The following is a 21,540-nucleotide window of genomic DNA, read 5'->3' on the forward strand; positions in this document are numbered from 1 at the left end:
TCCCACCTGTATAGTTAAGTCATATTAGGAATACAGTTTTCTGATATAGCTCTGCTATAGAAGGTTCAGCTATCCAACAGTCTTTGTTAGGTAATGTAGGTGCTGCCATGTACATGTATCTACACCAAACTCTCTCTGCATACTTGTTACAGTATGTCACAACAATTCACTTTTCCTCTCTTACCATATTATGTCTTGATGTCATTGAGATGCATGTACATGTGTAGATCCCTTAGAAGCGAGAGCTTAGCAAATTCACTTGTCTAGTGGACCTTGATCTCCATACTCATTAACACAAGGCTTGAGCCCCTAGTAATGACTGGGCTCATCATATTCATGGTCTTTCTCTAACTCGTGGTCTTTCCCTAACTCATATTCTTTCTCTATCTCATAGTCTTTCTCTACATCATGCTCTTCTGTCTTTAACTCTTTCTGCAGTACTACATTGCCTGTTGACGGTGCAGTAGCGTTGTCAAAGTTGTCACGGCTGTAGGCAGCGTTCCCATAAATGTTCTGGGAGCATGGGGCGGGGGTTTGTATGGTTTCTCTTCGGCCCTTCCTGAAGTAGCGGTAGCCGTAGCAGACGGCCACAGTGATGATGAGAAAGAGGACAACTCCTGCAGCAAGCCCGCCGTACAGGACCCAGGGGATGTCAGTACAGCCTTCTGTAAAGTAAAATTTGAAACAGGTATATATTTGCTCTGTTAATTCTTACTCAAACACATTCATAGATGCTTTATTGACTATATGGTGACAGGTGTCTAAATCCCTCCTGCTATAAAATAGCAACGTGATGTAACCCAACACTAGTTACCATGGTGACAGACGTCTGGTTCATTGACCTTTTGTGTTTGGAACAGAAGAAGAGGAAACAGCAAAAACAATATGTTTTCCTTCGGTAAACATAATCATCAGGACACACTATTCCTACTTACATTGTGGAAAATATATATATACTGAGAGATGATTAATACTTGGCTGTTGTGTAATGTTAGACAAATACTTTCTGTAGTGAAAATGTGGCTCACTAAGGCCAATCTGGGGTGCAAATATGTCCCCATTTATACCCACAACAAGCACAGCCATTAGATCCTGGGTCATACCTGGTGAAGATATGTTCCCTTGTCTGGGAGGCTTGAGGTCAAACCTGAAGAGGTTGAAGATGATGTCAGCCGTGTGGTTCGCTTGGAGAGCGGTGAAGTACTTGACCTTCACTGCACTGTTGCTGTCCCGATCGTACAGGTGAACGTTTCCTCCAGCTGTGGCCATCAGGAGGATTTGGATCCTGAAACAAAAGGTTCAAAATGTGCTGCTCAACAGTGACTGATAATCACTTGCATTTCGATAGCCCACCATTACTCTGCTGACCAGATATCGGACTTTGCTGCAGACTTTAGTTTGTTGAAGAAATATTCTGGGTGCTGTCTATTCATGAAACTACATTAAGACCTTTGTTATCACAAATACACGTACCTCATAGACATAGACATAGTACTAGTAGAGAAGTGTTGGAATTGTGACAGTCCCAACAGGAATGATCAACTTTGTACCTGCAACCTTTCACTGCATATATATACATGCACTTTGAACGGTTATCATTTCTGTCCTTACATTAAAACAGTTGCTTATATGTCAAAGGCTCAAAGTAGTTTTGTGACTGACTGGTTGAAATGGGCTGCTACTAGATCATTGCTTCAACATGCAGTGCCAAAGCCAGGCCTGTAGCAAAGTGACGGTGAACTATCCAAACAGAAATGAGATCTACCCTTGTCCGTTGGAGGCAGTCCATTCCACCGAGATGTCCTCCTCACAGGTGAACACGCCCTGCTCTGGTACATCTGCTGTCCCTCTGCCTATGGCTGTGCTACAGGTTGTGGTGGCAGAAGCAGTCTTAGCAGTTTCTGGAGGAAAGTTGGTAACAAACTTGTAGTAGAAGCAGATGATATAGTGTTCAGACTCCTTTACAGGCTGCATAAATGGTAGAAATTGGCCTAAAATGAATGTAGCTGGCCAAGGGAGTTAGCCAGCCATAGACAGTCGAGCTTGCCTACATCTATACCAACTCCCCTGGCCAGCTACATTCTTTTTAGGCCGATTTCCACCATTTATTCAGCCTGCAAAGGAGTCTGGTGGAGACTACGGATAACATCTGATGGCACCAGGTTGACACAACTAGATACATGTAGATTCTCACCGTCTCGCAATGACACAGCAATGCTTCCTCCTGTGATGCCGAGAGCCATGCTTTTTACGTAGACAGGAGGGGCAGGGAGGTTGGGAGGCTGGAAGGTGGCAGTCCACCTGACTCTGATCCGCTCCACGTGCGCCATGTTGATGTGGGCTGCGTCACCATCCTCACTGGAGCGGCTGCAACTGCCTGCAATCAGACATGGAAACTGACGGATTAGACCACAAAGTTTAGCTGATGACCAAACCATTGGTGGTACAAAACTTGAAAACAGTGGAGGTCCAACAGATCAACGATGAATCAAGGAGAATCAAAGATGGTCGCTCAAATGGACAATACTAGTAAATGATCATCTTATAGTTATACTATCATGAAAGTTCAGTGTTGGTAGTTACATGTTTAAAGTTAAAACTTTTGGTCCAACACAAAAATTCTCTCACCTAGAGCTTTCAACCATACTTCAAAGAAGCCACGTGACAAGCCTCACTGGGTCAGTCTACTGAGGAAGACCAGAGTGACTGGTCAAAAGCTCTAGGTGAGAGAATTTTTGTGTTTGGACCAAAAGTTTTAACTTTAAACAAATGGTCATCTTAGTATTGCCTTTACCAATATAAATGTGATGGATATTACCGTGTGAAGTGGCAATCCCATTGTTTCCTGTTAGTTCATAGGAACAGTCATGAAATGTTGGAGCCTGCAGGACTACATAAAAGGAAACTCAATTTTCAGACTGGCAGAGAAAACATATTTACACATATTAGTATGTACGTTTTATGCCAAGTTTCATGATTTTTGCTTGGTGAGGCATTTAATGAATCTTATTTATCACTTATCAAATAACCATAGCTAGGTGAGAGTTTTTATAGATAACCACCTGTGCGACAGTGCGGCCCTCCAAAGCCAGGTGCGCAGGTGCAGGATTGAACACCTGAGGCACAGGTCCCTGGGTAACAGCTGTTGCTGTCCTCACGCCACGAACAGGCCTCTGCAAAACAGAACAGGTCTTAATACATTGAAATCTGAAACCTTGTATTGAGGTCAGTTTAGATATAGTTTCTTTTTGCAACCCACCTACCCAGCTTCTTTTATACACTGTCCCCCAGCCGCGTACTGTTGGATTTTCAGTCTGTTTCTGAAATTTTAAATCATTTTCAACCATCCTCAAAGTGAACCATTAAGGTACAAAATGCATTTCTATAAATAAACTTTGATCAGTATGGAAAATGTTCAGAATGTCAAACAGAACAATGGCATTGGTGCCTAGCCTGCTTACCAAACCTATTATAGCTCCTGAGTCCTACAGCCTCTCTGCAAATATTTAGGACTGGGGAGCTATAATACATAGGTTTGGTAACCAGGTTAATTGGTGCCACCAAGTGCTTACTTCTACAGCTGGTTCCCAGGTTGTGGTAGGCCTGCCCCAGGACCCCGAAGTCTCCGTCACACCGCACACACTGCTGGTTACTGCCGTGGGTACAGCTCAGACTGGCGCAGTGGCTGATCGGAGTACAGGCTAGAACAGGACATCAGAATTAACGTTTTTCACATTCTTCATGATCAGTTAGAAGCCTCACTGGGTGCCAAAAATGTTTTGAAGCGAGTACATGTATATGAGAGCCCCGGTATACACATAGGATGTCATGGAATGGAATATATATGGGGTCGTGTGGTGTAAAGGCAGAGCATTTGGCTCAGAACCAAGAGGTCCCGGGTTCGAATCCTGCCATGTCTCCAACCTTGTGCCCTTGGGAAAAGCAATTTACATGACTTTCCTCACTTTGCTCAGATGTTAATGAGTATGCCAGAATGATCATTATGATCCTGGGCATTAAAAGAAAAACCAATATGTCACCAGTGACATGTTAATATTGGGCCATTCCTACCTGATTGACAGCAGGTGTTCCAGTGGTCACTTTCACACGCACAGTGAGAGGTAAGTGGAGTCCCGCCATTGTAACAGAACCGGTTACACGGCTCCGTCTGTGAGCTCGGTCCCGCGCAGCCCACCCCACCACACTGAGCGTGATGGGCGACCCCCCTGTTCCGAGTCCAGGTACCAGAGTTCCCGCAGGGTGCCGAACAGTCGCTCCAGCTGCTCCACGGGCCCCAGGCACAGTCCACCAACTGACACATCGGCCCTCTTTCTTCAGAAAACTCTGCCAGCAGCAGTAGCAGCAGAATGAGGGAACACGTTCCGGTTTTTGGGGCCATTTTGAGGTGAACTCATCCCTCGACACAAATCGTAAAGAACAAAAAGGAATAAAAAGGAATCATCATTTACTTCCTGTCTCTTCACATCATGCTTAAAACAAGATGTCTGCGTTTGTACTAGTTTTCCAAGTACTTAATACATAATTTTGTTACATTTATAGTAGGTGGGTGGCTGATAAATTTTGAAAATGTTGCCACATATTTTTTATAACTTATGCATGTACTTGCCAATTCATTGTTTGGATTAGGTGGCGAAGGTATGGAGAGGTGCGCACAAAAATACAGAGTAGGAAAAATAGTCTCTAAAAAGATTTACCAGTAATTACACATTACACATCCGTCTATGGATGAACTGGCTCTAATATCACACCTCACTCCATCATAGCAGGAAACTAGAGTTAAAACAGGAACTGCTGGGATTTCAGAAATCAAAGCTGACATAATAGAGACTTCATTATTTAACAAGTATCAAGTATTTCTGTTGTAACGGTTATGGCTTTGTGATTATGGTAAATTGAAATATTAGACGGTGTTAGGTAGTACATTGTAGTAGCAAAAATTGCTGGTACAATGTATGACAAATTTTTGTGCCGGCATGGAAAGGGTTTCGCGCCGATGCATCGACTACTAGTATGTACCTGTCGGCCACCGTAACGTGAGCTGTAGGGTCAACAGTAATATAACGTCCTTGCTACAATCAAATGCAGTATGATCCATGATCGGTGGCAAGACTGGGGATTTCGTACTTACCATAGACTGAGTGTTTCCAGATCCCTTCCTTGATGATGATTGAAATGATGTTTTAGTACGGTACGTCGCGACCCGGGACTGGCTAGCGCTAGTTCTGCTCCATCATTCCTATCACTTTGATGTGTCAGGCCGGTGTACCGGCGGTATGCTTACACAGATGTATCATGTACCTCCGCATATCAACATCAAAAGCGTTTCTTGTAGGAGAATTTAATATGCTTCAGCTAAACTTATTTTGGAGAAAATGCTGTCTATGGGGCGCGCTTAAACCAGCGATCGACATCCTGTCACGGCCAACGAGTGGCAGGCAAAACGCGGATGGCGGTTGGCTGATTTGCCTACCAAATAATTTACATAGCTATAGTACGTCTTCCGATAATTTGCACGTATGTGATGTAAATAATAACATCCATCGCTCGTATTTCCACCAGCTGACAGGTGCCATCTTGAATTCTACCGCGACAAGCAATGTTTCATGGGAAATTCGGCATCTCCCACGCCTATTTTCGCGAGAATATCCATGGTGCTCTATTATTACCATGGAATATCGTATTGACGTGACACTGACAACAGGTGGCGGAAAGTAGGGAGAAATGTATACATTATAGAACTTCCATCCTTTAGCTCAATGACACATCTAGCTTTTGAAATAATTCACAGAAAAATGACAACATTGCCGTTTAATATGAGTAGTGTTTGGGAATGTCAGGTGATTGATAAGATAGAGGACTGCAATATAATTGATTCAGTAAAAAAATTCTGGTGATTCCATCGGCTGTGTTTGAGTAAAGTTTAATTGTTCTACAAGGAACTAACTTGTACAAACGCTCTCCTTTTATTTGAATGTGTGTGTGTGTGTGTGTGTGTGTGTGTGTGTGTGTGTGTGTGTGTGTGTGTGTGTGTGTGTGTGTGTGTGTGTGTGTTTTCAAAAACAAGATTATTATGCAAATGCATAACTTTGATTTCTGTGATTCATACAATTAAGTTGTCCAATTGATTTTATGAAGTTGTTCAATTGCCCCCACAATTCAAAACTGAGGTAAAGTAGTACTTTCTCACAGAAACTGTTTTAATAGTGTATCAACAACACCGACGAGGACAAGAATGAACAAATGTTGGCCACGTAGACAACATTCTGCCCAAAATACTAGTAATATCTCTCCGTGGAATCATTGTCCAAGGAGCCTCTTATAGGGATTCAATCCCTATAAGCTCCTTGCGTTGTCCAACAATTCACACTTTCAACTTTGACATGATCCTGTGTTATCTGTGGTAGCGTACCAGTACAACCACCTTTATCGTCCTGAAACAACAACTTCACAGGCATACAGGGGCGGCTAGCTATGACACAGGACGACTTGACTACTAGCTAGTTTAATAGCCAGCCTGTGGACATAGGACTTCAGTTGCAACAGTAAATTCAGGGAGGGACCTCGAAACAGTCCATGGTATGTAGCCAATGTCGTCCCCTGTGGATATTTGGTTGTATGGAGCACGACACCTTCTTTTCATGTGTTGCGAACCATGAAAAGTTACTTCAAAACAGAAAGAGGAAGTGACACAATACAAGTACTCATTTCCTCGATACGTCGGTGAAGGTAAGACGTCCAGGTAATTAGAGACGAAAAAAAGCTACTCAAGCGACTGAATATGATTTCGGAAAATTATATCCAGTTTCTTGAGTAACTTTTTGGCGTACTCATTTTCTCCTTCTTCTGTGAGACTTATATACGAGTAGTTACAGGACGGTTGCACTGGTGGGTACTGCTGACATTCAAGTAGTTCTGCTTTTCTGTGCTTCTTCCTTTTTATTTTGTACGAATGGAGCTCTAGTGGTTAAACTAGACATAGCCATGATCATAGCATGGCTGTAACTACTGTATTCTGTTTGACACAGTCACTATCCAGGTCCGGACCACTGACATTTTAAGAGCTGCTAGAAGAATGGTTTTGTCGTGACGCTAGGCTATAATGTTTTATAGATAGGTGCAGTACAAGTGGACATTGCGAAGAATTCTTCGAAGACACGCACCCTCCTCCCAGAACATTGGATGCAACAATGACACTTGAAATGGGATGACACGTAATTATAGTTATAGTAAAACTATACAAGATTGTGACTCCAAGTAGCGACAGAAAACCGTTAACGGGGCATGCGATAGAAAGGTCACAATCTCCCCCACCAACCTCTGCTCGAAGCGTAACAACTTATTTCGACCGATGTTTTCAGCTCAGAATGACTCCGAAATCCAAAACGCGCCTCGTAATCATTCTGCTGCTGCTACTGGTGGCGGTGGAGTTTTCTGGGGGGTGGCGGCGGCGTCGGAGAAGGCGGGTGTGTCATGTGGTGCACTGCGCCTGGGGCCCGTGGGGCAGCTGGGGCGGCTGCACGGCACCCTGCGGGAACTCTGGCACCCGAACCCGGACCAGGGGGGTCGCCCATCACGCTCAGTGTGGCGGGGCGGGCTGCGCGGGACCGAGCTCACAGACGGAGCCGTGTAACCGGTTCTGTAACAATGGCGGGACTCCGTACGCCTCTCACTGTGCATGTGAAGGTGACTACTGGAACACCTGCTGTCAATCAGGTAAGAACCACTCGCTGTCGTTTGGATTTCGTTTGGATGTGTTTTATATATAGCACTTAAAATGATTTTAAAAGTCGGTCTAAAGTTATCTCAGAAAGGAACTACTAGTACTCTATGGACAAAGTAGATTCATGAGGTTAGGTCAGCTCAGGGGGAAACTACCTTGCATGAAGAAGTGCACAAAGTGAAGTGTAAACAAATGTGATTTCTGTTCAGTCACATTTTTACTTAATAGTCGAAGAAATCCATACCCCTGCCTTCGGCGAGGAAAGATATTGATGAGGATTCAGAGGCGGCTGGAAAGAGTAGAAGTCAACAGGTCAAAGCCAGATAACATGTCAGGGGAGAGTACCAGAGCGGCAAACTGCAAACCTTAAACTTAGCAAGCGGCCTAACTAACTCCCCTGGTATGTTATCTGTCTATTGGTTCAATTTCTACTATTTCAGCCGGCTGTGAGGTCTGATGGAGGCTAGAAAGATGCTTTAAAAGATGACGTAAAATGCCACGTTGATGAGGTCATCCGTTTTATTGAGTCGATCCTGACTCATTGAAACGGAAGGGGAATCCCCGGGAATAGTGATCATAGCCATTTCCGGTTTCACAAGCGTTCGCTCAAAACCGAGCGTAATCAGTTATTGTATGTCAACCTGCAGTTACATGGTTAGTTAGTGGAGATTTTCCCCAATGTTGACATGTCTTCGGTGACAAATGTTACATTTCGTTCATCATAGGAAAATTGTATTGGTGTTTTGTGTAGCTTCACAGAGAGTCAGAACAAGGGCAGATAGGAATGTGATGTCCTTGGGCTGACACAGTCACATCAAATGCTTATTCAAACTTTAGAGTGCAAAACGAACTAGTGAGGCCCACTGGGGGTTCAACTTTTGCAGAATCTTAACGGTTCATGCTGAAACCGATTGCACTGTCTTCAATGTGTGCATGTATGCTAGCCTGGGTGCCATCCTATTCGTATTTGCACACTGCCACTGGGGCTCCATACTGACTCATTCCCTAAAATAAAATTCTCCCAGGCTACCTGCATGGATGACAACCCGCTGCTATTGAATTAATCATGAAGGATGTGAAAAACATTTCTGGTGTTGTCCTGTTCTAGCCTGTAGTCCGATCAGCCACTGCGCCAGTCTGAGCTGTACCCACGGCAGTAACCAGCAGTGTGTGCGGTGTGACGGAGACTTCGGGGTCCTGGGACAGGCCTACCACAACCTGGGAACCAGCTGTAGAAGTAAGCACGTGGCTGTTTTCATGACTAACGCCCTTGCTCAATTTGAAATTCTAAACATTTTGAAGATTGATAAAAGTGGATTTAGATAAATAGATGGATGGTTGACTTTGGCCCTATTCCCACTAGGATACATGTCAAATTTTCCGGATCGAAGTCGGATCAAAACGAATCAATTCGGGTCGATCCGGACAATTTTACTCTAGTGGGAATGAGGCCTTTGAGGATGTTTTTGATGACATTAAAATTTCAGAAAAAACACTGGAGTGAAAATCCAACAGTACGCTGTCGGGTAGGTGGGTTACAAAAAATATAGCTAAACTGACCTCAGTAACACGTTTCAGATTTCAATGTATTAAGACCTGTTCTGTTTTGCAGAGGCCTGTTCGTGGCGTGAGGACAGCAACAGCTGTTACCCAGGGACCTGTGCGTCAGGTGTTCAATCCTGCACCTGCGCACCTGGCTTTGGAGGGCCGCACTGTCGCACAGGTGGTTATCTATAAAATCTCTGGGGAATGGCCATGTGTTCATGAAATAAAATATACTTAACGCAAAGCTGCAGCGAGCAAAGTCATGAAATTTGCATAAAAACATAGCATACTGATAGATATGTCCTCTCTGATAGACTCAGGTTTGAACTTCAACTTCAGGTTTGGTAAATTGATTGTCTTTTTTCTTTTATCCAGTCCTGCAGGGTCCAGCATTTCATGACTGTTCCTATGAACTGACAGGCAACAATGGGATTGCCACTTCACACGGTAAAAGGCACTATTAATAAAACTAAACTAAACTAAACTAAACTAAACTAAACTAAACTAAACTAAACTAAACTAAACTAAACTAAACTAAACTAAACTAAACTAAACTGATTGCAGGCAGTTGCAGCCGCTCCAGTGAGGACGGTGACGCAGCCCACATCAACATGGCGCACGTGGAGCGGATCAGAGTCAGGTGGACTGCCACCTTCCAGCCTCCCAACCTCCCTGCCCCTCCGGTCTACGTAAAAAGTATGGCTCTCGGCATCATAGAGGGAACCATTGCCGTGTCATTGCAAAACGGTGAGAACTCATCTAAATTATTACAACCTGCTGCCACTGATCTGCTACAAGTGTGTTATGTTATAACTTGAAGTAAATTTGATTAATCATTGAAAAATCATTCCTACAGAGACAGATATGACTGCTTCTGCCACCACAACCTGTAGCACAGCCATAGGCAGAGGGACAGCAGATGTACCAGAGCAGGGCGTGTTCACCTGTGAGGAGGACATCTCGGTGGAATGGACTGCCTCCAACGGACAAGGGTAGATCTCATTTCTGTTTGGATAGATCACCGTCACTTTGCTACAGGCCTGGATTTGGCACTGCATGTTGAAGCCATGATCTGGCCCCAGTCCATTTCAACCAGTCACCTTTGTAATCATCTCAAATACCAGACAGACTGACGAAGTAGAGAGTAGACATTTTGAACATTTTGTTTCAGGATCCAAATCCTCCTGATGGCCACAGCCGGAGGAAACGTTCACCTGTACGATCGGGACGACAACAGCACAGTGAAGGTCAAGTACTTCACCGCTCTCCAAGCGAACCACACGGCTGACATCATCTTCGGCATCGAGGCACCATCACCAGGTACTCTATGACTCTGAGCTAACGTTAACGTATAGGGGAAAGGTTTTGCACCCTGTAGATGTGGCTCCAAGCGATGGACCCACAGAGTGCCGGATTTTCAACAGTCCAACATTACGACAGACATGCTATACCTACATGTGGCCTGGTGTCCATCCTATCGTAATATCGGTTGAAAATTATCCTGTTTCCTTGCAAATGGTACCAGTGCCACATGACCCTTTGACATGATGATTGATTGATCCCTAATTATTTTCTCACATTCCCGCACTAAAATCTTTACATAAATCCAACCTGACGAACTTGAGGGATATCTTATAACCTAATCTTTTTCAGTAACATAAAGTAGGAACAGTGTATCCTGATTTTGCTTTACAGAAGGTACAGAAGGCCGTACTGACATCCCCTGGGTCCTGTACGGTGGGCTTGCTGCAGGAGTTGTCCTCTTCCTCATCATCACTGTGGCCGTCTGCTGCTGCTGCTGCTGTAGGAAGGGCCAGACGAATACCGGGCAAACCCCCTCCCCAAACTGCAACAACGCCTACAGCCACGACATATACGATAACGCTGGGGGTGCATCCACGGCTAGCGGGGACTCTTATAATTATTACCTCCGGCCTTTACCTCCCACCCCAGGCAATGTGCCTCCTAAGAGAGTCAATGTGCCTCCTAAGACATTAGAGAAAAATACTGAGTATGAGGAAGTTGACGATCGTTATCAAGCGCTCAAGCCTCGCAATACTGACTACCAGGGGCTGAAACCTCGTGGTCATGATTATCAGGGGCTCAAGCCTCACTAGACAAGGGAACCTATTAGGCTCTTACTTCTAATGCATGCATCTTTCACATAACCTGATGATCTGTTGGACAGCTGACGTAACATCATATGGTACATCTGTTCATCAGATAGCCCTATTTCTAATTACGTATATGATTTATAATACCTATCCAGGTGGCAATGCGAAGACAACTGTATTTAATGTTAGAAATAGTTCATAATACACTTTTCTCTTTTCAATGAATGTTTCTGATTTGTCAGGAGTGTTTAACATAAAAATGGAACAAACTAATGCATCAATTTATGATTTCTTCTAAACCGTATATCTTTAAGATATCGTTCACTATGTACATGTACACAGTAATGGATAGAAACATGTTATTCTGGGAATGTTGTACATATATTTTTAGATGATAATGTTCAATGCAAATTGCAAGCACATGGGTATGATACTATGAAATAAAAATGAGGAATAACAGACTAGTCGGTACATTTTTGAGAAAGAAAAGTATTTGACCTTTTATTATGAAATAACCTGCAGAAACTAAAGGCAATCTTATAGCTGCCGAGGAAGCATACTGGAGACATAAAAATGTCTAACGTTGAGTGCTGTCAACCTACTCTCCAACCAGAGGTATAGGCTTCGGCTTATTTTTAACGTGTTGTCAGGCGTTTAATTTTATAGGACTGTCTTCTTTGCACCGGTAGGACTGTCTTCTTTGCCCTGCCAAGTTGATACTGTCTTCCTTTCTTGTTTTGGAACTTTACAACTACAAATTAAAGATCTGCTTGGAGATTAAAACAATATGCCAACAGTCGTGTCTACATCATCATGTAAAAGATTAAATTTTCCGTCAGCGGGTCGACCTCCTCCGTCACCACCGGCAGGGACTTGGCGGTCCTCAGCCTGCGCGGCTCCGGAGCGGCGCACTGCACCGCCTTGTCCTCGGTGGCGGCCGGCGGGGGGAAGGGCACGTCGGGACGGCGGTACAGGGCGCGTGCCAGGAAACTCAGCAGGAACATCTCCACGATCAGAACGTAGGCGTACAGGACTGGAAATAGAAGGTTTGGTGTTTTGTATATTCACATGGCACAGGGGCACTTTTCTCTATCAGACATAGGCGCACAGTACCGGAAATAGAAGGTTTGGAGTTTTGTACTTATCTATATGGCACAGAAACATTTTCCACTACTATAGGAGAGCATAGCTAGGCGTACAGTACTGGAAATAGAAGGTTTAGAGTTTTGTATCTCTTCACACGGCACAGGAAGAACTCTGCTGCATACCAGATGGAAAAAGGACATTTGTTCGTCTTATAATTGTAATGGTAAACAAAAGAACATAAGAGCATCGCATTCTGCACTTTTATTTGCAGCATGCAGTTAGAGGCTTTGAAGAACGAAATATTCGGCTTATAAAAGAACTATTCTTAAGTGTCAATCTTGTCTTCAATATAGGAAAAAAAGGAAAGGAAATATAAGAAGTACTAGTCTTTCCCACAACATGCAAGGCTAAAACTGACACTAGTAAAACTAGAAGTGCTTATAGTACTACAGTAAAACTGCAGAAAGCCCCTTATATGTACGTACTGTTTCCCCGTGACACTGACGTGAAGGGTGGTGTACAGACGGCCACCCCGGCGGAGGACAGCGCCACGATGATGTTCTTCTGTACAGTGACCAGCACCAGGGGCAGGACCACACACACTAACTTACCCTTCAGCATAGCCTGGGGCACAGATACATACACTTTGTTACAGGTCAGACGTTTGTCAAAAGAATCCTCCTTTGCAGAGCTATCCCAAGACGATGCGTTAGCCTTGCCAAATCCAAAAGCTAACGCACTGCCGTGGGATAGCTCTGCAATCACTAATACTATCGTGATAGTTCGTGATGAGAAGAAATCGTCATGCTAGCTACACTCTATGCAAATATTACTTCCCAGTTTGATGCTCCCGCAAAACTTGACCAGCAAAGTAAATACCAAGAGACTTTAACCTACGACGTAGTCACAACATTTTCATGATCATCATCATTATATCACACCATTATATGCCAAGACTACGAAGGACTACCAAGGACATGCCATTGCAAGATAGACGATACACTGTCAAGAACAATCGGACTCCGCGTCCTTGTGGTTGTACAAGATACCTAGCCTGAGTGTCAACTTTTTTAGCTCTCGTCCGATCCCATGAACTGCTACCGGCCAACTTGAAGATCGTGGGGAGCGGACAAAAGCTAAAAGGCTAACTTTCAGGCTACAAGATACCCTGCGCGTAGACCTAAATTTAGAACAAGGTTGGCCTCTAACTACAGCGAAAAGAATATTTTAATAGATCAAGCTCTTCCGGTCCCCCACCTGTGGAACATACGGGTCTGCTGCCCGCACGAAGAACACCAGCCCGTTCAGCGCGCAGAGGAAGGACAGGATCAGCACCACTCCGCACAGGACGAACAGCGGGGACGTCGTCTGGAGAAGGAGGTAATGATCATGTATTTTGTTGAAAGCTGTGTTACCCCTAACCTACAGACAGATTTTTCGGTGGCCGCAAAATACAGTATCAGTGGCCAGGAAATATTCATTAGCCATAGAGCACCAATTGGCTAATGGACACTCCTCCGGCATACTTCTACTTTGTTGACGTGGCCTTAGAAAGAGACCAAAAGTTGCGCGAGGTCCCCATCCTCACGAATGCCTGGACCATAGGACCAAAAATAGCCAAAGAAACTATATACTAGTATTCAAAATCTCAATAAGAATCAGAACGAAACCATCCCGATCTAATGTGCAGAAATGAAAACCTCCGCACCGTGCCCGGAGTGTGCCTGTCGTCGCTGTACATGACCGCGGCGATGTACGTGAAGAGCGGCCGGACAAACACGCCCTGCAGCACGAGGAGCTTCATCTTCCTCAGGAGACGTCTGAAAGCAAGATTCACCAGCAAGAAGCGTTACCTTAATGACGTTAATCTATATTATGGAAACTACTTTCAGGAGAAAAATATACAGCTAGGAATAGAAGCAGTGGTGTATGTTATCTGGTAAATAAGGCGTTAACACACCAGCATTGTATGTTAATTGCAAGCTATCTAACACACATAATCTGTAATCTGTTTGATCCATGCACTTCCACCGGCACGGGACCCCTACTCTCATCACTAAGTGTGGTGTGTTCTTTAACGTCACCAGCTCTCACCAACACAGGATCTCCAGCTTTACGTGCCATCCCAGAGGACATCCCTAACCACGTTCACCTGAGTCAAGTCAGAAAATTGGTTTTTGAAACGTCCCAAAGGCACACTGTGACATTGGGACCTGCTAGGGATTCGAAAGCAACAGCCCTAACCACAAAACATTTTATTTTGTTGTGTTGTGTTGTGTTGTGTTGTGTTGTGTTGTGTTGTGTTGTGTTGTGTTGTGTTGTGTTGTGTTGTGTGGCGCTGTTAAAATAAGTTTAAAAACTTGAGTGCAGCGCCACGCGGTCCTTGGTATTGTATCTATACGTGTTGATGAATAAAAAAACCCAAAGACAGGCCATATGCATTACGAAATACAGACTAGATAAGAAATGCATGCCCCACGCCAACCCTAGCTGACCGTGTAAGAGTTTTCCTGGGTATGCAGACGCAGCAGCAGCACGGCGGCATGTTGAGCGCGACCGGGATGGCTGACAGCGTCTTCACCATCCTCCCCGCGCCGCCCATGTAGTCTGTCACCAGCAGGGGAAGCTGGTACACACCTACAGCCAGAGCGCTGCAAGGGAAAGGGGGGAAACCTTAGTAAAAGCTGATACAAAGAGACAAACATACAATCAGATGGCACCCAGGCTACTCGGAAGTGGAATCATCCGGCATAATCGTTAAGCACGTTTGGCAAAGTTTACTCTCTGATATCAATGTTGTCTTCCGAAATTAACTACGAAAAACCAGCATACGTTTTTGAAAGCATTTACGACTTCGTTTCCCCCACGCATACCCGGGCGATTAAGGGTGCACTTCCACTTCAAGCGGTCGCATTGTGGGTCTTAATTGTTTCCAAGAACCGCGACGCGCTAAGACAGACAGACATGGGTCTACGAGTATGCATGACACGAACACAATCCTTTCCAATTTTTTTTTAATTTTTTTTATTGGTATTTCGAAATACAAAAACATGTACAGACAAGACATGAACAAAGCAAAAAGTAATAACGTAATGGTAACAGAGAAATAATCCACGGATCCAAAAATACAATCGAGATAAAACAAGGATAACAGCAGGGAAAAAAACTCGAAATAATAGTACTTGATCTACTATAATACAGATGACAGAACAATATGAATATACAGTAAGATGAAACTTGAAATAAAAGCAACAAAAGTCAATAATATATATATCCTTTCCAATTTTACGAACGTTGCCCCGCCCCGCTGACTGACTCACGTGTTGAGGGCGAACTCGTTGATCAGGGTGGTCCTGGGAGCTAACAACGTCGTCAAACACGTCACAGCTATCACCTGGTGAAAATATAGATAAAGCCTGTCAATAAGTGTGTCATGGTCTTGATTTTACAAAAAGACAGCGCACATTTACAGATTCTTCACGCTGCTGTTGTGACTTGCTTTTATTGTAGAACGGAGTAGTACAATTGACTCAGTAAAGCAAAGCAATTTCAGGGCGGCAGTATTCTGGATTAGAAAATGTACATGATATTGAAAATTACTGCCACTTCTTAGCACAATCTCGTCATCATTTCACTCCTGAAGCGCCTCAAAGCAAGCTACGAGAGGAGTTTTTGGTACCACCAATAACTAGCTAACCTTAGAACCAGTCTGCGATACAATGTACAAGCAATTGTTTTCTGTCAGCATAGTCGCGTTTTTGTCTCACAGATATCAGTTTAAACATTTTTCATATTATCAAGTTTTCATCGGCTTACCGGATAGATGGCGAGGATGAGCAGGATCTTGGTCCGCCTGGGGGCGCTGCTGTACCGTCGGCAGAGGAAGACCGTCTCCTCCAGGAACAGGAGCAGGACGATCAGCGTGAAGCCGCCTGCCGTGCCGTACAGCACCAGCTCGATCGTACCCGCCTCTGCCATGTATATAACATGAATGAATGAATGAAGACCTTTATTGTAATCTCCAAGCAGATGTTTCTGTGGCCGCGAAAGACAGTATCAAATTGGCCAGGCAGTGTCCATTTGCCACTCAATGGATACAGTCTGGTCGATGGATACTGTCTGGCCAATTTGATACTGCCTTTTGTGGCAACCGAAACATCTGCTTGGAGATTACTTAATTGTACATTTTTGCTCCACTGAGCTAAGTACAGCTACAGGCCAGATGTTGACAATCATGCAACCAAGACCAGAGTCTAGACATCATAAGTAACATGCTCTGGTACCTTTGGCTTCCTCTCTGTAAGTTTGGGCCCCCTAGCAGCTTGGTATGGAACTACACGGAAAACTTTGAAGGACGATAACTCTAAATCCGGTTGACGGATCGTCGTGATTTTTGGTAAGACTAGTATCAAAAGAAGTGAGGAAATTTACTTAAAACATGATCATACGGTTACTGGCGATGCAGAAAACATCAGCAGAAGTTAAGATCGACCTGACGGCTGGTGAATTGGTTTCTGACTTCGCGGCCTGCTTGTGAAGTCGAACAGAGCAACACGTCACTGTTTATAAGTCACTGCTGGGTCAGACGACGACCCATGTAGGTCTGCACGTGACCTTGTCGTCAAAATCAGCTGTGTCTGTCGTTCAGGGATGATCCATCTTACTATGTGGGGGAGGCAATGTCAACGACATGAACTCCTTGCTGAGATCAGTCGCAATAAAAGATCATAAAAAGAAAGCAAGTGTTGCATCATATTTCCTGCACCGAACGGGCTCTGGCTTGTGCATTTGTACTAACCACTTCAAGGTAAACGAAGCAAATCAGGACACTACTCCAGTCGGCATGTTTTCAGTGAGGTGACGGACATGTCTATAACAGGAGTACCTGGGCTAAAAGTGCACAGATACCAGAGTTAAGCTGTCACGCCGGGGTGCCGTCAGATGGAGGCCTGACGAGAGATACCCCGTAACATGACTCATCAAAATGACCACAATCATGTTTTTCAACATTGATTGACATTTAGAAGAGTGATAATGTCCCTTATTTAACTATAATGGGCTCCGTAGGAAAGCCAGCGTTGCAAACAGCCCTAGTGTTTAATATCATGATAACAGCATGTGAAAAGGTAGCTGTCGTGGAACGAATATGGTATAAGCCGACGGGTTATGTTAACATACTAACACGTTATGATTTTACCAATGAAGAAAAGAAAAGAAGTAGCGAAACATTGAAGTGCCACACACCTGCCAGTGCCTCCCGTGAGTAGAGCAGGTCGCCCGTGCAGTTGTTTGCCATGACTGTGCGTAAATCAGCGAGACGTGAAGCCGTTGTTGCTGTTGCTCAAGGGCGGTAAAAGCGATAGGGCCGGTCCCCCATCATCCCTAGGACAGGGACCAACCGTTTAACCGTCGAGAGTGGGTGGCCTCTACCAGGCTTCGGGAAGCGACTGGAAAGAGTAGGAATTGGCTAAATAGACAGGTGATATACCAAGGGACTTGGTCCGCGCTAAGAGAGCAGTATTAGTTTGTCGCTCCGGTGCTGTCCTTTTACTTTTAGCGCGGGCGAACTCCCCTGGTATGTCATCTGTCTATTTAGCCAATTTCCACGCTTTGCAGTCGCTTCCCGAAGTCTGGTAGAGGCTACGAGTGGATGTACGCAATAGACTCGGGCGCAATGGGCGGCGTCATAAATGAATGATCCCTAAGCGCATCAATGGCCTGCATCATGCAGATGACACGAAACGTCAGGCTGCCAATGCTCTGGACCTAGCAGCCACTGCACAAAGCAGCAAGAGAGCACCTGTGGACGGGAAGTTACAGAACGCCCGGTGTAACCAGTGTTCGCTCTTCCCCGACATCTCTCAGTCTCCAGCTCGGCTTGAGGACGAGTCCGGCCGTCTCGCATAAAGACGTCTCGGTGTGGCTGCCTGAGAGTGAGCGAGTGTCCAGTCGTGATGACATCAGACAGTGGGACACAGCTGAACCGTGTGCTGTACAACATTGTGGTTGACAGTCTCATTTGTCAGCGAAACCAGAGAAGTCGTTATCAGTTGTTGAGTAGGAAAATAAGGATGTTCTAAACAGTTCGTGCACCAGTATAACTTAAGCTAGCCTCCTATGAATCTTTTATTTGCAAAGTCATGCTAAGGCTGATTGCATCTACACTATCCAAGAAAGTAAAGTAAAGCAATAGAAAACTGTGTGGTCAACTTATACTACTACGTATACGTTTGGTATTGTGAAGTTTGACTTATATTATGCCCTTTTTATGCCATATCACTAGCACAAAGCACACTGCAAGTTTCCCGTGGTAGAGAAACTCAACCGCCATATGGAGAGATTAGTTGTTGAACTTGAAACCAGTGTAAAACAACGGTCCTCTGTAAGAGCACAACAATCTATTCATCCATTGATATGGCCATCCTGAACCCGAGATGCGTCCCACCCATCAGCGGCCGGTCCCCCGTCCTGTATCGTGTGTAACCTCGGCAGATGCAGTGCCTAATTTTGGAGCGCTCACTCCCCCGGAGCTAACTGGACCCCTTCTCCGTATTTATAAATAAGGTGTCTGAGCTGCCATGCAGAGATGTTCCAGATATCAGATACCATAGCAAGTACAGGGTTACTGTAAATATTGTCTTCACCCACAGTTTTCTGATGCATTGCTACTGAGGCATTGCTAGCTGGTTGGACCCGGGAGTTTTAATATTAGGGTTTTCAAAGTTTCCGGCTACGATGATTACGTTCTAATGGCTAATTGCTACAACAGTACAAGTGCTCGCCATGTACAACAACGTAAGACGTTGCCACCAGTTGGTCCTTCTTTTCAAACGTTAGTGCCAGCAGATTGCGTCGCTATTGCGCAACAGCGAAACTGTACCCGTGACGGCCATCATAGTAAGGGTAAAGGGCACCTGTCAGGCTCACAGACTGTTGACACCTTCCTGTAGTCACGCCAAGTTACCTGACAAGGAGAGTGGGTACACGAAAAATGTTTTCCTATTGTCAGTTACAATTTACACTCACAGTATCTGCTTTATGATGCTTGAATTAAAAACCTTAAAGGAAAGGCGATCTGTTTGACCTTTGACCATGATAACGTTTCCAAGGACGCGACATAAAGCCACCTGTTGTGCTTCCATTGTTGGGTCATGACGTCAGGGGATTCCCCAACTTTCGCAGTGTATAATTGGTCTGGGTGACGTCGGGGTATTTCCACAGTTTTGTCTCTGGCGCAGTTTAGATCGGTTCGGACAGAGATCGGCTGTGTTGAGAACCTACGAAAGAGAGCTGCTTGTTGCAAGGTGAGAGAATTTTCTGTGTATGTGGGTGTCATGGCATATCATGGTCACCATTCGTTTTCTCTTATGTTACCATTCTTAGTTTTCATGCTGACGTACAAGTATGTTAGACCCAATGCTGCCAACGTGGCCACCGTGACGATTTCAAAGCACGCAGCACTCCTTGTGGAACTCCGAGAGTAACTACCTAGAAATATAAGGCAGGATATTGCATCCAACGTATTCACTAGTCATGTACAACGGCCAAGGGTCGTGTGAGAGTAAAACTAGCAAAATTGTCTGTGTCTGGAATAGGATGGGTGGCACGTACCACTCATCAACTCTACTGAAAAGGATCGCACCTAGCCTTAACGTTTGTATCTACACGGACAGCAAAGGACAATATTCACTCAACATCAGCTATGTAAATATCTGCACTCGCAAGGATGACTGAGCAGATTTATGGTTGACCAAGCTTCAGAAACTAAGTATGACTAACGTACCGAAACTTACATTGTTTACCCTTTACAGACAAAAATGCCGTCTGACATTTACTCCACGCTGTGGGCTCTGGACCATAACAGGCTGGAGAGAGGGGTAGATTATGACGTGAACCTTTGCGTACGTATAACTTTTACTCGTGGACATATGTATTTCTTGTCAATTGTATTTATGTTTTATATAGGTACAATTCAATAGTCTCAGTTTTATTTCAGCTTGATTCAATTTTCTATAAAGGGTCAAAGACTGTTCACTTTGAAACGACGCACGTTGGAAAGCCGGATCCCAACTTACAAAGGTAAGCGCGAGCGATAGACTGTGAAACGCCTTGGATATAAGGGTTTTCTTGTACACAACCAAATATTCCTTATTCCTACCTTGCTTACGTTTCGGTGTCTCTCAGACACCATCTTCGGAGCTTCTGACTGGAGTTCTGCTTCTCGCCGCTATATGTCGCCGATGTAGGTGGCGCTTTTGGGTAAGCAAGGTAGGAATATTTGGTCGTCTAAAAGAAAACCCTTATATCCTATACTTTACCAACCTGATGAAACTATTTTCGGAAGGTTGTGAAGCGCCTTGGCATCAAAACGTCACCACGATGCAGTGTTCATAAACCATTACCGGTATACCTATGCTATAGACATTGAATGAACAACTGTTGCACACTGTTGTCCATCATTCAGTCTGCCCATGCAAATGAACATGTTCAATACTGTCCAGTGCAGACAGATGCATATTGACGTATCTTACTGTGCGTAGCCTTTCTGAACTTGCTGGATGACTACGAGGCTGACGTCGACCAACCAGAGGAGGTGACAGAGAAAGAGCAGAACGACGCCCGAGCGTTCCTGAACCGCTGCCTGGAAACTGAGGTGATGAAGGAGGCGCATGCCTTCCTGGCTGAGGAAGGTGAGCTCGTCAGCTTCATTAAGGTTTTGACTTTTGATTTAACACTACCTCGACTTCCTGAATTTCACTCAGGAGCTCGAGAACGAATGACCTTTTATTTCGAACATGGCCACGTGACTCCAATGATTCGGAGATCCGAGATTCCGAAATGGAACGAGCTGATTTTTTTTTTTCAGGATGTGCGCCTGAAGGAAAAAGAGGTTTCAAGGACATGTTATACAAGATGTGGTTCACATCCTATACCAGGACTCACAACGACAGGGCTCAGCGGTAAGTAGATTTTCGTGCGCGCGTGCGTGTGTGTGTCTGTGGTGTGTGCGTGTGTGCGCGTGTGTGTGTGTGCGTGTGTGTGTTTGTGCGTGTG

The 21,540-nt window shown here is 44.7% G+C and overlaps 4 protein-coding genes across 7 annotated transcripts in view; 2 read left to right on the forward strand and 2 right to left on the reverse strand.

Moving 5' to 3' along the window:
- Nucleotides 1-69: 69 nt before the first annotated feature.
- LOC109472314 lies at nt 70-4,486 on the reverse strand. The gene is made up of 8 exons (XM_019772002.1): nt 4,072-4,486; nt 3,573-3,701; nt 3,063-3,173; nt 2,819-2,890; nt 2,195-2,377; nt 1,766-1,901; nt 1,104-1,285; nt 70-665 (listed from the first exon to the last, which is right to left on the reverse strand). The coding sequence occupies exons 1-8, from the start codon at nt 4,397-4,399 to the stop codon at nt 310-312; spliced, it is 1,497 nt and encodes a 498-aa protein (XP_019627561.1). The 5' UTR covers nt 4,400-4,486; the 3' UTR covers nt 70-309.
- Nucleotides 4,487-6,397: 1,911 nt separating this feature from the next.
- Nucleotides 6,398-11,623, forward strand: LOC109472312. 4 transcript variants are annotated; one of them, XM_019771999.1, is made up of 9 exons: nt 6,398-6,760; nt 7,380-7,734; nt 8,850-8,978; nt 9,354-9,464; nt 9,662-9,733; nt 9,851-10,033; nt 10,143-10,278; nt 10,458-10,606; nt 10,982-11,623. In XM_019771999.1, the coding sequence occupies exons 2-9, from the start codon at nt 7,386-7,388 to the stop codon at nt 11,401-11,403; spliced, it is 1,551 nt and encodes a 516-aa protein (XP_019627558.1). In that variant the 5' UTR covers nt 6,398-6,760; nt 7,380-7,385; the 3' UTR covers nt 11,404-11,623. The 4 variants fall into 4 exon arrangements, with proteins under 4 accessions (XP_019627558.1, XP_019627557.1, XP_019627560.1 ...); XM_019771998.1 differs by having other exon boundaries at nt 6,398-6,747; XM_019772000.1 differs by having other exon boundaries at nt 6,399-6,747; nt 10,991-11,623.
- A 230-nt stretch (nt 11,624-11,853) lies between these two features.
- LOC109472315 (organic solute transporter subunit alpha-like) lies at nt 11,854-17,912 on the reverse strand. Its single transcript, XM_019772004.1, has 8 exons — nt 17,731-17,912; nt 16,303-16,457; nt 15,807-15,880; nt 14,982-15,137; nt 14,195-14,306; nt 13,744-13,854; nt 12,972-13,110; nt 11,854-12,433 (listed from the first exon to the last, which is right to left on the reverse strand). Exons 1-8 carry the CDS (start codon nt 17,780-17,782, stop codon nt 12,204-12,206), a joined length of 1,029 nt encoding a protein of 342 aa, XP_019627563.1. The 5' UTR covers nt 17,783-17,912; the 3' UTR covers nt 11,854-12,203.
- A 1,734-nt stretch (nt 17,913-19,646) lies between these two features.
- Nucleotides 19,647-21,540, forward strand: part of LOC109472353 (poly(U)-specific endoribonuclease-B-like) — a 3,890-nt gene continuing 1,996 nt past the window's right edge. The window contains exons 1-5 of the mRNA XM_019772065.1: nt 19,647-19,790; nt 20,298-20,387; nt 20,505-20,565; nt 21,027-21,176; nt 21,353-21,446. Coding sequence (XP_019627624.1) covers nt 20,304-20,387; nt 20,505-20,565; nt 21,027-21,176; nt 21,353-21,446 — 389 coding nt within the window. The 5' untranslated portion in view covers nt 19,647-19,790; nt 20,298-20,303. The remainder of the gene's footprint in view (nt 19,791-20,297; nt 20,388-20,504; nt 20,566-21,026; nt 21,177-21,352; nt 21,447-21,540) is intronic.

This window comes from Branchiostoma belcheri, unplaced genomic scaffold (assembly GCF_001625305.1).
Source record: "Branchiostoma belcheri isolate BF01 breed outbred unplaced genomic scaffold, Haploidv18h27 scaffold27, whole genome shotgun sequence".
In the NCBI taxonomy this organism is placed as follows: Eukaryota; Metazoa; Chordata; class Leptocardii; order Amphioxiformes; family Branchiostomatidae; genus Branchiostoma; species Branchiostoma belcheri.

Coding starts and splice junctions, on each gene's coding strand:
- LOC109472314 (XM_019772002.1), bottom strand. CDS start 4,399: ATGGCCCCAAAAACCGGAACGTGTTCCCTCATTCTGCTGCTACTGCTG. Junction 3,702..4,071: donor GAACACCTGCTGTCAATCAG/GTAGGAATGGCC, acceptor GTCCTGTTCTAG/CCTGTACTCCGATCAGCCAC. Junction 1,902..2,194: donor TGCTGTGTCATTGCGAGACG/GTGAGAATCTAC, acceptor ACTTTCCTCCAG/AAACTGCTAAGACTGCTTCT.
- LOC109472312 (XM_019771999.1), top strand. CDS start 7,386: ATGACTCCGAAATCCAAAACGCGCCTCGTAATCATTCTGCTGCTGCTA. Junction 7,735..8,849: donor GAACACCTGCTGTCAATCAG/GTAAGAACCACT, acceptor GTCCTGTTCTAG/CCTGTAGTCCGATCAGCCAC. Junction 10,279..10,457: donor ACTGCCTCCAACGGACAAGG/GTAGATCTCATT, acceptor ATTTTGTTTCAG/GATCCAAATCCTCCTGATGG.
- LOC109472315 (XM_019772004.1), bottom strand. CDS start 17,782: ATGGCAAACAACTGCACGGGCGACCTGCTCTACTCACGGGAGGCACTG. Junction 16,458..17,730: donor CTCACGGGAGGCACTGGCAG/GTGTGTGGCACT, acceptor TATACATGGCAG/AGGCGGGTACGATCGAGCTG. Junction 13,111..13,743: donor CAGACCCGTATGTTCCACAG/GTGGGGGACCGG, acceptor TCTGTGCCCCAG/GCTATGCTGAAGGGTAAGTT.